The sequence below is a fragment of the Lemur catta genome, chromosome 3, assembly GCF_020740605.2.
Source record: "Lemur catta isolate mLemCat1 chromosome 3, mLemCat1.pri, whole genome shotgun sequence".
Classification (NCBI taxonomy): Eukaryota; Metazoa; Chordata; class Mammalia; order Primates; family Lemuridae; genus Lemur; species Lemur catta.
This window is the reverse complement of record NC_059130.1, coordinates 54,160,507-54,177,557: the sequence shown is the minus strand read 5'-3', so window position 1 is coordinate 54,177,557 and position 17,051 is coordinate 54,160,507. Positions and strand designations below refer to the sequence as shown.

The following is a 17,051-nucleotide window of genomic DNA, read 5'->3' as shown; positions in this document are numbered from 1 at the left end:
TCTTTTTACCCTCATTGATGATGAAAAACAGCAACAAAATCAGGCTCATTCAGGAAAAACCAGAAGAGAGAAGTATTGTATTTGGAAACTGATAATAGTCCTTTTTAGAAAAACATCTGTCAGTTTCATGAACAACCCCCAGATAAAACAAACAGGAAAAAATATCACATACAGGACTCGCCCAACAAAATGTGCTCTGTTAACAGAACCAGCAGTACGATCATCATTCAGACCATGAGGTAGTTACAGTACAAAAAGACTGGCACGCATGTGCGCGCCCCACACACACTCACAATCATGCCTGCTAAGAACACGTGCAGGAAATGGGTTTACAATCTTATTACGAGACAAGGAAAAGACCATTTTTTTTTTTTTTCTGTTTAGAAAATGCTATAGAAACAGTTTAGACAGAACAAATCTCTGGCTTTTTAAAATACAGAGTAACAGCTGGTAAACACCACATGGTGAAAGGCTATAGCTTATTACACAGACAATCTGCCTTGGAGTTTAAAGCATTTCAAACACAGCTTTATCATCAAACAAATAAAACAAAATGGCCTCTGCAAGTTAAGGGTGTAGCCTGCAGAAATAACAAAAGACTATGCAGATAGATGAGTTCAACTGAAATATAACAATAGTTTTAAAGAAACTTGCAGAACATGTTATAAACGTAGAGCTTGTACTTTGCATTAAAACTGTGAAGTATGAAGCAATCAGAAATGCAACAAGAAGCTAGGGAGAAAACACCCTATTTTTTAATATTCTGTTTTAAGAAATATTTTAGGAATACATTCACTCTTCAATAGGGGATCAGGTTTCATTAACTTGGATTTCTTGACCTGAATAATACTTCTGACAATGAGATCCAAACAAATAAAAGGTAATTTTTTTCTCTTTTAAAAAAATCTTTTGGTTTGCATCTATAAATGTGTAAATTTTAAATTATTTATAAAATCATTGGCAATGTAGCATCTCTCTTAAAAATATACATTTAAATATATTACAGAAGGTTTTAACTCTGCCCATCTAAGAAATGGATCTTTTAATACCTTCTAGTAGCTAATTTTCTTTTTAACAAGATGGAAAGGGTTTTTAAAAAAGCAAAGGATTGATCAAAAGAATTCACAGTAGCTGAAATTAAACATTTCTTATGGAGTAACTTAAATTTATCTAAAACACTTAAATATATCTTTATACACAAATTTTTGTAGTAAAATATAGCTATAAGTGACTTAAAGACTCTAGTCTTCTTTGAAGACATCTTTAAACTTTTTTATACATAGAATATGCTAAAACAATACATTCTGCTGAAGGTTAGGCAAAGCGCATTATTTTTAAACACAGGTAGCGTAATCTATATCCTCCACTCTGATACCCTTACATTAAAAAAAAATTAAAGGGAAAAAACTTCTAACCTCATGTCTTTATTCATATGTGGATATCTGAAAAATTGTCAATATAGCAATGTGGATAGACTGAAAATCTCAGCCCTACAGTAATCTTTTTTGGTTAAAATTATCCCCATTAAATGTTTACATCTATCAAATCAATCAGATTGGGAAATAATGATTGTCATTCTCCACCTACTTGTTTTCTGTGTAGACACTACCTTAAGGTTTATGAGTTTCATCGACATTTCCTACTTGAGGTTCCAGTCACAGAGAACCAAGCACAACTTCCTTTTTTTAAGGGGAGTGAGATTTGCTTATGAATATTTTGGAGTAGAATCTAATTTGTTCTACTTATGAAATTCTAAGTAATTTGGGGGGAATTTTGGAAAAAGAAAACTACATAATTTACTATGAAGCTATCTTTAGCAATAAATGATTTGGCATGGAAGTTTCCCTCACATTCTTTTTTAACATAGAGGTATCATTGAGCTTATTTTAGCTGCAAAGTGGCATATTATTCCATTTAATGAAATTCACCTCAAATCTTTTTTGAGTTTGGGATATATTTAAGGCAAGAGAACTAAAGCGATCCAAATGAGTGTCCTTTTCCACACCTCAGCACTGTCTTGGCAGAACTGGTGACACTATTCAGATAACCAACTGGAATCCAACATAACCTACCATGCATTTGCCTCTCACAAGAGTTTGGTTTTTACAAAAGGGCCTATTTTTAAAAATATAGACATGTTTTGAGTAGAAACATTCACCTTACCAAATACACTTAAGTTGCAACTCTGAAAACACAGGACATTTTCAAAAGGGGAATGAATTTTCTCTTCTTCAACTGAAAAAATGAATGTGCCAGATGACATATTATATATTTGTACTTACATACACATACAAATATATCACTGTGCAAATTCTTCCTTGACAATGGAATTTTGCCTCAATTTATACATAAATTTATCAGAACAAAATGTAAGAAATGGGCACAAATCCGTGGTTCCAGATTTTGGCCATTTTCAATTTCTATATGCCTATAAGAAATATAAAATTTGCATGAAGACATTTTTGCAGTCTGTGTGTGGGAGTACGGGAATAAACAGGAAGCTGATAAGGTAATCAGCATTGGTTTTGGCCCAGGGCACAAGAAAGGAATGTTGCCTTGCTGCAGTCAGGATGCAGTCCCCAAGGGCGGCACCCCTGGAGACGAGTCAGACCCCACGGGGTGTGGCAGCAAGGTCAGAAGTGTGCATCCCGCAAAGGTGCGTGTTAGACATGGAGGAACGCTTACAAAGCCTTGAAGCATTTCTTTTGTTTTACATCTTGGTTCAGACATAAAAGAATCTTTGGCCACATCTCCTCACTGGTTCTACTATCTGGCTATTATCCTTTTTACAAACTCCTTGAGTCTGGGTAAAACTCAGGGCCCCCAATTATGGATGTTCTCAACGGGACAAAGCAGCATTTTAAAAACTGGCACGTGTTTCACATTGAAAACCCCCAGGCCTGTGAGGGCTGGTGGAGAAGGCCACCCCCCTTAGCTTTTTCACGTGGATTCTACATTAGCCCTGGGTGGGGGGGGGGGTGAATACAACGGGTGATCTTTATACTGCAAGTCACTCTTTCTTTACAAGGGAACCGAAATTCAGCCTTCGGAGCTGGAGGCTCAGCATCGGCCCCACCCTGGCAGAGGCCGGCCGGGCTAGGCGGTGCTGCTGCTGGAGCAGGGCGTGCTCTGGGTGCTGCCAATGCTGTGCGCCGCGCTGCTGTTCTCTGAGGCCGGCGGGGACGTGGGGACTTGCTGCCTTCCTGCTGTCTCCCCTGCAGTTAGTAACGAAAAGCAGGGGCAAAGAAAGTCTCCTGTTACACATGTGCATTCCCCAAAAGAACATTTCTCCTGCCTTGGCCATTTTATTTGATGTTTTTCTCAACCACAGGCAGAAGCAGCTAGCTAGAACAGCTCTTGGATGGCTGGAAGACCTTATACTATAAGGTTTTTTGTTTTTAAAACATCCTTCATGGGAAAATGAGAACAGCTTTCCAGTTGACTGACAGGCAGTTGGAGTGGCTAAGACCTCTGACAGTTGATGACAAAGTCCCTGGATTTCAGGGCCTACCACATTTGAAGAAACCACCACCTGGACTGTGTGAGCCAACTGACCAGCACTTGTATTCAGGAAACACCATGCATCTTCTCTCATGAAGATACTGTAGGGTTTGGAGGGTGAGACTTTTACAATGTAATAAGAGAACCATGGCAGTTCAGGGGCCTTTTCTGAACACACTTGTTAAAAACTAGGGTGAAGTCTAGATTTTGTTCTAGCTACAGCAGAGAGAGCCTTGTGTGCCAAGCGAATAACCGACATGAGAACGGGGTGGGAGGAGGCTACCATCAGAAACACCTTTTGGGGAAGAGGTTTGCCTGTATGCACACGGGGACTGCAGCTGCCAGCAAACAGCCCCACTTCCACGCCGAGGTTCACTGTGGTGCAGCGTGAGTATCTCCTAACACTGTAAGCATCCCACTTTTCACTACACACCCCACTGCATTTTACTAAACCCATCCTTCGTGCCAAATGCACAGTGCTTTGGAGAGGGAGGAAACCTCGGGTCACACACATGGTTTGCATTTAACAGTTCAAAAAGCCCTAGAGTTAGTCTTCTCTTCAGCAAAACTGGCCTCAGTGCAACCCTCAAAAAATGGCTCTAGGTAGGGAAAAGTGATCAGGGCTCTTCGATGCAAAACATTTCATTTCTGCATTTTCTTTGAAAAGTCAGAGCATAAACTTCATAAACTTCTTGTAAGCAGTCTCCCCCCTCCAATGTGGGAAGCCCCAGAGGGCCAGGTCTGTTTATGAACGAGCCTCCTCTTTCCTGTCATGCTGAAATACACATCTATCAGCCTGAGATAAGCAGGCTCTCGGCTGCTTCATTAAAACAAAACACTGGAGCAAAGGCTCTGCCTCCAAGTACAGGAACTCACCCCGTTACTAACAGTCCCTTTCTGGGGCCCCTCAAAAGCCTCTGCCAAAGAAACAGTTCTGCAAAATGTAGAACTGGCTCATGCCCCCTGGTCTGCTTATGGCTCTCCCTGTTACCCATTTCATGAACCACACAGCTACGTACACTTTGCATCAACCTTGGAACATTTATGTGCTTGTACATTTGGCCCTTGTTGTATTTCCTCTAATTATCTTTTCTTCTGGGATTGGTGGGAAGGAACGGGGGCAGGGGTCAATATTCCTGAGAAGCAGAGAAATACTGTATTTTTACTCTTCTTTTTTGGAAATCTATTATTTTGGACCCTCCCTTCATGTGTGTATGTTATTAAGAATAGAGAATTTGCCCCAACGTCAGTAACTTTTTGACAAAAATTTGCTTTCCCTACAGTGGGCATTTTATTTCCAGAAGGCAATCAAATCTCTCAACTATTCTGATGTAAAAAACAAACAAGGAAACAAACAAACAAAAAAACCCAAACAAAACAAAAACACCTCCAGAGACCTGAACAACTCTAGATGTACTTTAAGAATTCAGTCCCGCTATGACTCACACTATACCCAGCTGGGTCCTTGTGCTGTCGAAGAGGAAGACTGATGTGGCTACACACGGCCAACCGTTAAGACATATCTTTTCTCATCTAAATAAAGGATGCATCAGAAAAGCAGGCGGTAACTCAATCCCCTCTCCCTTTCTTGGCTGACCTGGGCTTCATGTGCTCTGCCTGACAGCCCCTAAAGCAAGATGGCCTTGTCTCATCTAGCGACAGTGAGCAAGTTTGTCTTCTCCAGAATCTGACACGTGCTCGATTGTTCACATTCAGGAAAACTGCCCAGTACTCTGCCCTGCCCAGGAAGTCTGAATATTTGCTTTCCGATGTCTATTTGCCAAATATAATTTGTTGCCATGTCAGTTTATTTCAATCAGTGTCCATTAAAAAGGACTTTCAACTTCCTGAGTTTTGGAAACTCTTGTCCTGGTAATACAAAACACTGTTCAAAATAAAACCCAACACAAAACAAAGCAAAGAAGCCCCCTAACACTCTAGACTGCAGGATGCATTTCACCAACGTGGACGAGTCAAGTTAACCTAATATTCTATTGACTTTGATCCAATAATGTGCCAAAGACAATCTGCTGGGAAATACTGAAAATCTTCTCTTTAGACTATCCCTTCTACCTCTGTGGCTATTTTCATATGTAAGACACAAGATTTCTCAATATAATGAAATTTTTAAAAACTTTTACCTTTTGACAAAATTAAGAAAAAGTTTTTTTGTTGTCGGATAGAAGTGACACTATTGAAAAATTCACCATGAGGAAGAAAGTTTAATGTGAAGATGCTTCTGCTTAAAAGGCCAACAGTCCCCTGGGTTTTCTGAGATGGGTCCTTCAGCTTTCTGCTCTCCGTCACAGTGACCTCTGATTTCTTGGAGCTCCAGCTTTCTCTAAAATATCCCTTGGGTGGCAAATAGACCCAGACTACTTCTGGAGAAGATGAGCAAGGAAGACCTCTTGGCTAAGCAGAGAAGACCGAATCAACAAATGTAAGAAGTTCAAGGAAGGCTCCTTGCTCATAACTATCAAACTTGGACATCAGAGGAAACGAGTTCAGTCTTCATGCTCTGCTCCTAAAATCTCAAACCACATTGAGTGAAGAGGGAGTTGGGGAGGAGGAAGAGTGAGGAGGGAAAGAGGGATTTGGTGCCTGGAGTACTCTGGAGCAGGAGGGTACCTGGAGGATAAGGACACCAGGGATTAATGTCACCCATCTCCTACATGAGCTGTAGCTGAGCCTAGATTTTGCCAGAAATGCTCTAAGAAACAGAAAAACAAAGCTAGATGTGGTTGCCTGAGTCCCGGCTACTGGGGAGGCTAAGGCAGGACAATCGCTTGAGGCTGCGGTGAGCTTTGTCACAACTGTGAATAGCCACTGCACTCCAGGCTGGGCAACACAGTGAGACCCTTCCTCGAAAAAAGAAAAAAAAATAAACAGAAAAACATATTTCTTAAGGGAGAATCTCTTTTATTTCTTTAGGTTGGCATAGATTTGTCCAGATCTGATTTTCTGCCACCTCTTCGGTATCTACTTTACAACTGGATTTTTATCCCTAAGTCTTTCACCATGGCAGGTCCTGTCTAAGGCAGATGTGAATAACATGGAAAGGCTTTAAACAGAAGCGTTTAAAGGAAAGGTGAGAGGAATCTTAATTATTTAGCCCAAAGGAGACTATTTGCAAACACTGCCCTTGAGGATTACTACAGAGAGGGGCAGACAGCTGTTCTCTATCTCCCTTGAGGGCAGAACGTGAGGAAATGAGTTTAAATGGCAGAAATAGGGATTTAGGTCCCATAGAAAAGAACTTGCTGATTATGGGGACTGGTTAGTTACAGAGGGAATTTATGGAATTTCTTTCTCAGGAGATATTTAAGCGTAGGATTGAAAACCATATGCCTGGGGGTGATTTAGATTTAATAATCTTTTTGATGCTGGAAAGGAACCAAAGATATTTTCCTCAGGCCCATGCGTTATTTGTGATTTTGTACCAATCACTGTCTTGGTTAACTGTAATTAACTCACTCCTTAAGGAGAATGAACTAGACTACCTTTAGTTTAGAAAAGGCTTCGATTGTTTTTTTCGAAAGTCCTTCATCCCCACTTTCCAAGCTGAAGGATCTTCCTTTTGCAAGCAAAACTTTCCAGGACTAGATATTGTTGTAAGTTATGGGGAAAAGGAACAATGTTCCAAGGCAGGACTCTTTCAAAATATCCCACCTACTACTTTCCTTCTATATTCCCACAGTATGGCCAAGCTGCTTGCAGCTGCACTTTGGTTTTTTGCAGATATCTTACTTGCTTTGTGGTCCTGAACAGTATGCACTCAAAGTCTGATAATAACTAAGAAGGGGGGGAGGAGGAGGAGGGAAAGAGAAGACGGCTGGGGGAGGAAAGCCATCGTCCACATATATCTTTACAACCCCTAGCTGTGGACTGTAGTCAGAAATTGGACTTGAAGCTCTAATTTGTTCAACTACTAGTCTTGTTACCTGAGTAGGTATTTTAACCATATTTCCTTCTAGTAAACAGAGATGATCCCTATTTCACAGGATTATTAGCGGTGAGAGTGCTTAAAATAAGAAATGCACAGGCAAAGCTTTTTGAACTCCAAAGTCCTACAAAACTGTAAGATATTTAAGGCTGCTCTGATTCATTAAGTAGAACAAAAAAAAAAATCTAAGAGTGGCAGGAACACTATGTTTCAGTGTTCCTGAAAATAAAATGTGTTCCTGTTCCAGCAAAATAAAATGCTGAGGTTTTGAATGAGGCGTGTCTGTCCCAATCCCTCGGGCTTCTAACTCAGCAATCCTCAGCGGAACACACCAGGTGTTCTTAAAGCAGAAGTCAAGCACACACCCAAAAGTCCACCTGAGTCAGGTAACAGTTTTGAATTAGGAGCATCTCTGGGGGCTCCAGTGTTTTTAGAGGTCTGAGGTTTCTCCACATTCCCAAGCCTAGCCCAGGTGAAAAGAGAAACAGCAAGAAGATGGGCTGAGGTGTGGTAACATAGGAGGCAAGACACAGAGTCCCAGGAATCAGAAAGACGCAGCTGGAACAGATGGGAACCCTGGTGTGACTCTAAAGAAGGCAGGATCCACTCTCTTCTCACTCAAATGCCTGTATCATTGTTTTATAAAATAGTTAAGCGCAGAGGGTTAAGATGAATGCCTTCGCTTTCCTGGTGTCTGTCAGCATGTCTTTCTCGCTCAAGAAACAAACCACCTTCCATAGCATCTGGCCATTCATATCCTTCCTTCCTCCTTCTCAACCTTTCCTCGGTTACCAGGAGAGTTTTACAGGCAACTTAATTCTTCAAATAAGAAACAACACTTCTTCCTTCTCCAGTGAGACTTATCTTGCCAGTTCTCCATTGTTCTGACACTGTTCACTCAATTGTTGCCTTCCCAGTGGTTGACTTGGCCTGTATTTGGGTTTCTACCTAAACCAATCTATTGTCAGTCTGTCTGGTTACTCTCTTCCTCCTAATATATGTAAGCTCCATGAGAGCAAGGACTCTGTGTTGTTCATGGCTAATTTACCAGTGCCTGGAACAGTTTTTGGCACATTATTATTTAATAATAGCTCAAAAAAGTTCAAATGAGTGAAAGAATAAATGAGTGAACAAACCTAACAAAACCTGGCACATACTAAACAGAAGTAAAAATAACCAAAATAGATGTCATTTCATAAGTTTACTATCTGATAAGCAAAAGGAAGATAAAAGTATCGCAGCGACATGCCCTCTGAATTTGTAACAACAGAATAGGAAGAGAAGAGTAAACTCTGAATCAAGTAAGCAGGGTTTGAGTCTTGACCATTATAACTATGTAACTTGGCTAGTCACATCAGTTCTCCGGGCCTCAGTTTCCCCATAGGTGAAAAGGAGATGCTGAAACAGACCAGTAAATTTTGGAGGATCCCTCTTTAAGAAATGGATAAAAAAAGCAAGGACAAGACTTTGCATAGAGATGGTGCATTTTAAAGCACTGATTTGCATTCCTTCCCCTAATCTCATCAGAATGACAGTAAATGGATTTTTAAAAAGGCACAAACCCACAAGAACAAAGATAACAAAAGTGAAGACAACAGCAGTAAAATACTGGAAGCTGGTGAGGAAATGGGTGAATGGTAACTGACTTAACAGACTCAAGAGAGCCCAAACCCAAGCTAACAGTGGAAAAGCTGAGAAACAACAAGTTTATGTCACAGAACCCTCAACAACTCAGGAAATAGTGGCCTCAGGCACCTCTGGAAGAGGGTGAACATGGGGATATAAGCACAGGGGCTGGCTGAACTTCTGTATAAGAAGCAGTAAGATTTCTCTAAATCTCCTGCCTCACTCCACCCTACTAGGACCCTGCCCTTCCTCATCCAGGAAGACGACAGGAAGTTTACTCTCTGAAGAGGGTGAAACGGAAGGTTCCAGGAATGACGAACACCAGGCACAGTTGAGGGCAAGAGAATCACATTCAAAAGGGGTAATTCAGTGAACATTTTTGGCTGACCTGGGCTTCATGTGCTTGACCTGACAGCACCTAAAGCAAGATGGCCCTGCCTCATCTAGCGACAGTGAACAAGTTTGTCTCCCCCAGAATCTGACATGTGCTTCATTATTCATATTCAGGGACACTGCCCAGTACTATGCCTGCCCAGGAAGTCTGAATATTTGCTTTCTGATATCCACTTGCCAAATACAATTTGTTGCCATGTCAGTTTATTTTAATCAATGCCCATTAAAAAGGTCTTTCAGGCTGGGCACAGTGGCTCATGCCTTGAATCCCAACACTTTGGGAGGCTAAGGCAGGAGGACTGCCTGAGGCCAGGAGTTCAAGACCAGTCTGAGCAAGAGACCTCATCTCTACAAAAAATAGAAAAATTAGCCAGGCATGGTGGTGTGTGCCTGTAGTCCCAGCTACCCAGCAGGCTGAGGCAGAAGGATCACTTGAGCCCAGGAATTGGAGGTTGCAGTGAGCTATAATGACACCACTGGACCAGGGCAACAGAGTGAGACTCTGTCTTTAAAAAAAAAAAAAAAAAAGCTAATGAGGAAAGATAATTATTAATTCTAGGAAAAATTAAAAGTCATGCAGGAGAAATAATATTATACTATATGACTAAATCATGATTAGCATTTAGGTAGTCATAATGCAAACAGTAAATTCTGATTTAACCAAAATTTCAGTATTCTATTAGGAGGACGGTGCGGGAAGGGGACAAGAAGGGAATGAATGTACAATTGGGGCACAGAGGTGAAAGAGAGCTAAATCCTCATTTTCCGTAGGAGAAGGTCAGCAGAAAAGGTCTAAAACTAAAAAGTCAAGAGCAGCGATCTACTCATGTTATTTAGAGGTATGGATTAACATCCAAAAGAATTAGCTGAGAGTCTAAAATGGTGCTCTTGGGAGTGAAAAGATGGAGTATGTATGGGGGGGGGGCAGGGGCCTGATTTTTTTCATAACAAATCTTGTAAAACTATTTCAGCCTTTAAACTATATGCAGGTACTACTATGATAAAACTAAAAAGTTTTACTAAAAATTAAAAATAAAAGCTTTTGTCCTGAATGACAGTGTCTATAAACCTTTTAGCTTCCGAATCGGCATAGTTTATTTTGCTGGAAAGCATTACAGAAAGTAAGACACGATTTTGCATATGGCTTTAGGGACCTTCATGGACCCCTGGACTAGCTAAGCTCCCAGAAGCATGAAGATTCAATGGTTCCATTCCAGCATCATTTCCACTCCCAACCACCCCTCCCCTCTCTGCACCATCTTAGGAGAGAATGTAAGTTCTACAAATGGAGTTTTCCAAACAGGATTAATATATCCTTAAGGGAGTATCTCTTATTGTGCCCAGAGTTGTCACATGATAAAGTGGGAACCCAGACTTTTTAGACTAACACACATTCCAGGTATGTAAGTAGATATGCACAAGCCAAATATATGGCCTGGGTTGTGCTCTGTCTTGCAGATGGAATGGAAAGATTAATCAAAGGGAAAGTCATCCAAAATAAGACTTGTTTCTGACACAAAGGCAGATGATGTCTGAGCCCCCAAATATACCATGTAAGGTCTGAGTTCCGCAGCGTAGATTATTGTAAAACTAAATGGACCAAGTCAGGGTTTGTATGCCCCCCTCTCCTCACTGGTCACTGCATTATGATCTTTCCTATTAATCTAAACTTGCTGCTAGCTCAGCCAGGTACAAAACTGAGGGGTCTGGACAAGAAACTATCCTTTGGTCCTGAAGTGAGCCTTTTTCAAGTTTGTACGGCATTGGTTTTCCTTACGAGAAGTTTGTAAAGTGAACCGGAGGCTACCATTTTTAATGAAAAGTAATTTTGCAGCTATATGGTAAGTGATGCTAATAGATTTTTAGTCTGAATGACAGTGTCTATAAACCTTTTAGGCTCTGAATCAGCATAGTTTATTTTGCTGGAAAGCATCACAGGAAGGGTTTTTGGTTTCATTTTCCTTAAATCTATTTACAAACCTATTTCTATATTAACAATACCTAAAAACCCCTCCTGAAGTATCTGGCCTGGGGGAAAAGCCATCAGTAATAACACAACTCCAAATTCAGTGAGCAGCAATATATACAACTAAACTTTGCTTTTTGTCAGCTTTGTGCACATGGCTGTGGATGAGAGTCTGGGAGTACTGAGGGGACTTCAGTGGGGTGTGTTCCAACAGTGAGTGCCTTCTGGTTGCCCTATATTCTACCTGGAGCTGGCTTCCTGGCCCAAGATTAGCTTTGAGGGTGCAGCTCTGTGACCACAGCCAGTCAGTGGCCGAGCAGGCACATGTTAAGTGTCTGTGGGCTACACAGTCTTCTTGGAATACTTTCAAGTTCATTCCCAACAGGGAACACAGGGGTGCCAGCAGCCCTAGAACCTCTCAGCCATGCAGGAGGTTGGAAAAAGTTGCAAAGAACTATTGGTTTGAGATGTGAACTTGTCAGTATCCCTGTGACAAAATGATTCACTCTAAAATGCTGCTCTGCTAAACGCTGTCCTTCTGGTCCTTTTATAAACTGTTCATGAGGAAGAATGCTCCTAAACTGATTCACAGATGCTTATGTGACACTCAGAATCATTACACTCAAGACTCTGATTCTCTCTCTCTCTCTGTCTCTCTCTCACATAAACATAGTTCACTCAACATATGCTGATTAGGAACACGAATTTGAGGACTCAAAGCCCCACTATTAAAGTCCCTTAAACTTTTGCCAAGAGGTCAGCTTTGGATTAGGGTAACGAGCCATGCTAGGCACAAAAGGGTTCCTTCCTTTCCTTCTGCCAAAATCTAAAATACCTCAGTTGGGTGACGCAGTATTTGAAGTGAAAATTCAGATGATAAAGAGTCTGCAGTTTTAACTGCCAGAGAATCACTGTGTCATGCTTTTATTCTCAACAGTTTGAGGTTTTGTCTAGCAATCAAGAGGATTATGTTAAGATTCCTTCAGTACTTCTCTCCTCTTTAGATCAATCATCCTTTCAGCTTGGCCAGTTGAATAGTCCCAGGTGAGGCCAAAAATCACAGGATTCATTGCCTCGATGGAGAATTAATGAAATTCTAAATAGAGAGGCTGGGTCTGCCACTTTTCTGTGACCAAACTAGCACAGTTGACCTAGGTTCACAGTGTAAACTGCAAGTACCCAAGAAAGAACAAGACCAACTAGCTCTCTAGACACATCTCAGAAGCAATGCATTCACATATTTGCAAGGAAACAAACAAAAGCAATAGAAACGGGCAATACATTTGTTCTTTCCGCCTGTACTACAGGCTCCCATTGCTGGGCCGCCAATCTACAGTGGGGTCAGAATAGGTTCTCTGTTCAGACTAGCATGTTTCAACATTGGGATTGGTAGAAAGCGGCACATCGAAATTTTGGAAATTGGGGGATAATAGCTTGAAAATGAGTGCTTTGCTTCACTGGTTTTCTTTTGAATTCATGAAAATATATTTTGAAAACTTTATAGAAAGACATGAGACTTTTATGTTTATCAAAGAAAACATGGCATGGGTGAAAACAAGGCCAAGAAACTCTGGTTTAAGTCATTGATTAGGGACTCTGGTGGATAGCGCTCAATACCTTGGCAGACGTAGTAATAGAACCTTGGCTTCCTTTTTCACTCGCTGCCCATGTATATGTCTATTCTTAAGTCTTTAGCTTTGGGGGAATGGTTTCTGTTTACAGATTATCTACATCAACTTTCTTCAGCTAAACTCTAACAACAAACTAGCTTTATTAGAAACAAAACTTCTCCAACATCACAACTGCAATTAATGTAAATAGTTTAACATTTCTGTTCTACCACTGCTAGAAGTACATTTTTTTTGCAAAACCCAATTTATGCCAAATATGTAAAATGAAAATAATAGGAAAAGAACTTTCTCTCCTTCATTATTTCATCCATTCGATCACCCAATGAAACACTGGTATCTATTGTGTGGCAGGCACACAAGACGTGCACCAATCAACATTCAACAGTCACACTAACCTGTGTGAGAATAGATGTACCACAAGGCCCCCGTCAGGAGTGCTCCGATCACAAATGCTGCAAATGCAATGCCCATCACGGTTAGGGTGTCCAGACCATGGAAAATTGCTATAAAGGAGGGAAACCAATACACATAACTTTTAAGTTAGTCTGCACCATACATCGCTGCTTTTTGTTTGTTTCACAAGCACCGTTATAAAAGCTGAGCACTAGTAAAATCTGAGAATGTAATGAAGATCTCAATAAAACATACTGTATTTCACAAATTGCAAATTTTTTGTCAAAGGAAAAATGAAATTATCAGGTTTCCAAGATACTCTCAGTTTGTTATTTATTTTGAGCAACAAACTAAAATGTCAGATTTGTAAACTGTAAAATGTTAAGTCTGTGGTCCCACTGTCTCAATCTGAAGACCTACTATTTAAATGAAGGGTGGCTTGAAAATTCACAGGATAAGATGCTTTGGAAAATAAGGTGAACTTCCATTATCAAAATCTGACTCATTGCTCCTTAGTGATTGAACACCTCTGACAATGAAACATTACACAGAAATCACATATATTTTCATGAACATTTGAAAGTATGAAAGATAGCAGGAAGAAAGAGAAGAAAACATAGAATAAGAATATACTACTCTTGTGGATAACATTTCACTTATCTCCTTGTATTAAACTCTCAATCTTAACAACTATGTATTATGTCATTTAAAACAACCTACTTTTTAACACTTTTCCAACTGTGATCTTTCTATGAGGGGAACGGAAATACTTCCCAGTGGGGAGTGATGTCAGTTTTATGGTCAGCAAAACATATAAATAGAATCAATTGTTCCTCCCTTTGGCAAATATTTTTATATTTCAAATTAATTTCAGGCCACAGAAATAGAACATTTCCTTTCATTTAACAGAACTACCTTCCTTGAGTCACTTGTAAAAAGTTAAAATTGGTTTCCAAGGGAGAGGGATTTTTGGTAGCACAAAATTTCTGAGGTCTGTGTTTTTTTAATATAAATGGAAGATATAGGATCTCCCCACTATTTCAATACTACTTCTTTCTGCTCTAGTCAGAAGCAACTCCAGCTGGTCTCTTCTGTAAGTTAAATCTCTTCACCTCTTTGCCTTTCAAATCCCTCCAGTGTAACAGACTGCTGTGCACATGGGACCCTCGAAGCCCCAGTGCCCCAGAGCACTTGGGAAAAGTACGTCCTAGTGGGAAAGAGTCTGGAAGGAGACAAACTCTCAAGTTCTGGTCCCCACTCTTCCAGCCGTGTGCCCTTTGGTGGGTTTATTCAACTTCCAAAAAATGAAGATAACACCACTTCACCCGCTGAAGGCAGGGTTGTAAACAAATGAGTTTGTAAAAGGGAGGAGGGTCCACTGGAAGGAGGAAGAACTGGGAAGAGCTCTCTGGAGGTTAAGATGAACCAGGCCATCAGACTGTTTAGTTTATTCTAGTCAGTAGGGCAGACAGATGCAAAAATGGAACACGATTACTAGTTTTTAGTGAAAATATTCTAAAATTCCAAAGATGGAGATGTTGTTTATAAAAATCAGACTAGGTAAGTATGAGAGAATGTGTCCATATGTGTCTCTCTTCTTTCCTTCTTTGTGTGTCTCTGAGTTCATAATACTGTTTCATCATCTTTTAAAAATAATCCACTTAAGAGAATGGTTTATGCAGTGCTTTGTATAAAAGAGCTCTCCAGACTGATGATTATGTGTATATGATGGAGTCAGCCATGAAGACCAATCCTGGGAGTCTTAGGGAAGAAAAAAAGCACAGATTCTCCTCACAAGATATCATCACCTAGAAGAGCTCTGGGTGGCCAGCCAAGAAGCCCAGGACTCTTTCTGGGTCAGAGTTTTCTTCCACAGAAAACCGGCCTAGGCAATTTCCAGCTCATCATTCTGTAGTAATTGGTGTTGCTGTCTCTTTTTTTCTCACATGTCCTCCATAGCCTCCCCACCCCTTGGACTAGTGATTATCTCGAAGGTACGCCAACGAGTTCCCTTAGCACTACTTCTCTGAGCAGGTAAATATTGTCAATAAGACTTAAAGCAAACCACTCCCACAGCTGTATGCTAATGCTTTCAGATCACATCAGATATAAGCATGCAAATAATTAACTTATCTCCCTAAAACTAAGTTAAGTTACTGCCTTCCTATTCAAGCCATACACGCCCACGGGCCAACAAATTAATATTTTTAACTGGCAAAGGTGGGGAGGAAAAAAGAAAGAGGAGGACAAAAGAAGGACAGAGAAAAACAAAAAAATATCAGAAAAAGGAGGAAAGGGGAAGGGAGAATGAGAGCAGAAGTCTCCTTATCAAAACTCAGTTTGGCAAATGTTCACTAACCAACTCATTCTTATAAAAGCCCAGGAGGCCTTATTTCGAAATAGTTGCATAAAGACTTACGTGGAGGAATTGGATTTGGTTCCTTAATGCTTGGACCTTTTTCTGAAACAAAAACATAAATCACAATGCATTCCACAGAGAAAACAAGATTTAAGCAAAGGGTCATCAAAATCTCAGTAGAAGCTGACACTTTTCTATTTGTTAATAAATACTTACTTTGTGAAAGCTCTGACATTCTCTGTTTTTTTATTTCAGCATATTATGGGGGTACAAAAGTTTAGGTTACATATATTGCCCTTGTCCCCCCACTCCCTCCCTCCTCCCTCCCCCCGGAATCAGAGCTTCAAGTGTGTCCATCCCCTAGACGGTGCGCACTGCACTCATTATGTAAGTTATCCTCTTTAGATATCAAAACTGTAACATGGGTTACTCAGCAACTTTAAGCATTGTACTTCATCGATCAAGTGTATAGGCTCCCTAATTTGAACAAAATTCGAAGGTAAACACCTAAACTTACAGAATTTGAGTCTGACAATTCACGTACCTATGTGTGTGCACCTTTATATTTAATCACAAAAGGATTCAATACCTTTAAATACCATGCTCTTCCAGTGTATTCATATTATTCCACTTTCAAAATATTCTTTAACGTATACATGTTGTCAGAGCATCCTTATTCTCCCATTATCTGATAGCTCAGCTCCTCTTCATCACCCACCTGTGCTGTCAGAGTCCTGTCTCCAACACCACCTCCCCTACAAATATTCCCTCCTCCACATCCGTCCCCAGTGTGAATATTCCAGAGCCCAGAGCTGATCATGTTATTGCCCTGACTAAACACCTTAATTATTTCCCACTATACGATTTTCCCATGTAGGGAAAAAATCCAAACTCTTTGGCGTGGTGACAAAGTTCTCCCTCCCTCTCTTCCCACCTCTCTCCAGCCTCCTTTTCCTGATGGGATCCTTCACCCATGCTGGACTCCTCACACGTAGTTATTTAAGCTCCCCAAACACTTCATGCTGCTCCGTGTCATCATGCTTTACAAGCTGTCCTCTGAAACACCCTCCTCCCCTAGACCTGCTTGTTGGCATTTCCCCTGGGCGGCATCCCCTGACTCTCCCAGGCTCCATCTCCACCCCACAGGGCTGGTCTCTCCCACCTTTGCTCATCCCATCCCTCATCTGTTCCACTTGTGCCACACTGAGTTGTAATTTCCTATGTTTTTCTCCTGCCCTA

General features: G+C 40.7%; 1 protein-coding gene across 3 annotated transcripts in view; it reads right to left on the bottom strand.

Moving 5' to 3' along the window:
* The window catches only part of TGFBR3 (transforming growth factor beta receptor 3), a 286,700-nt gene that overhangs the window by 100,557 nt on the left and 169,092 nt on the right, over positions 1 to 17,051 (bottom strand). For 2 of the 3 annotated variants that reach the window (XM_045547545.1, XM_045547544.1), the window contains exons 15-16: positions 15,873 to 15,914; positions 13,456 to 13,563 (exon numbers count right to left, since the gene is read on the bottom strand). In XM_045547545.1, the coding sequence (XP_045403501.1) occupies positions 13,456 to 13,563; positions 15,873 to 15,914 (150 nt within the window). Of the gene's footprint in view, positions 1 to 2,480; positions 3,216 to 13,455; positions 13,564 to 15,872; positions 15,915 to 17,051 lie in introns of those variants that run through there. The other variant, XM_045547542.1, reaches the window with a different exon arrangement.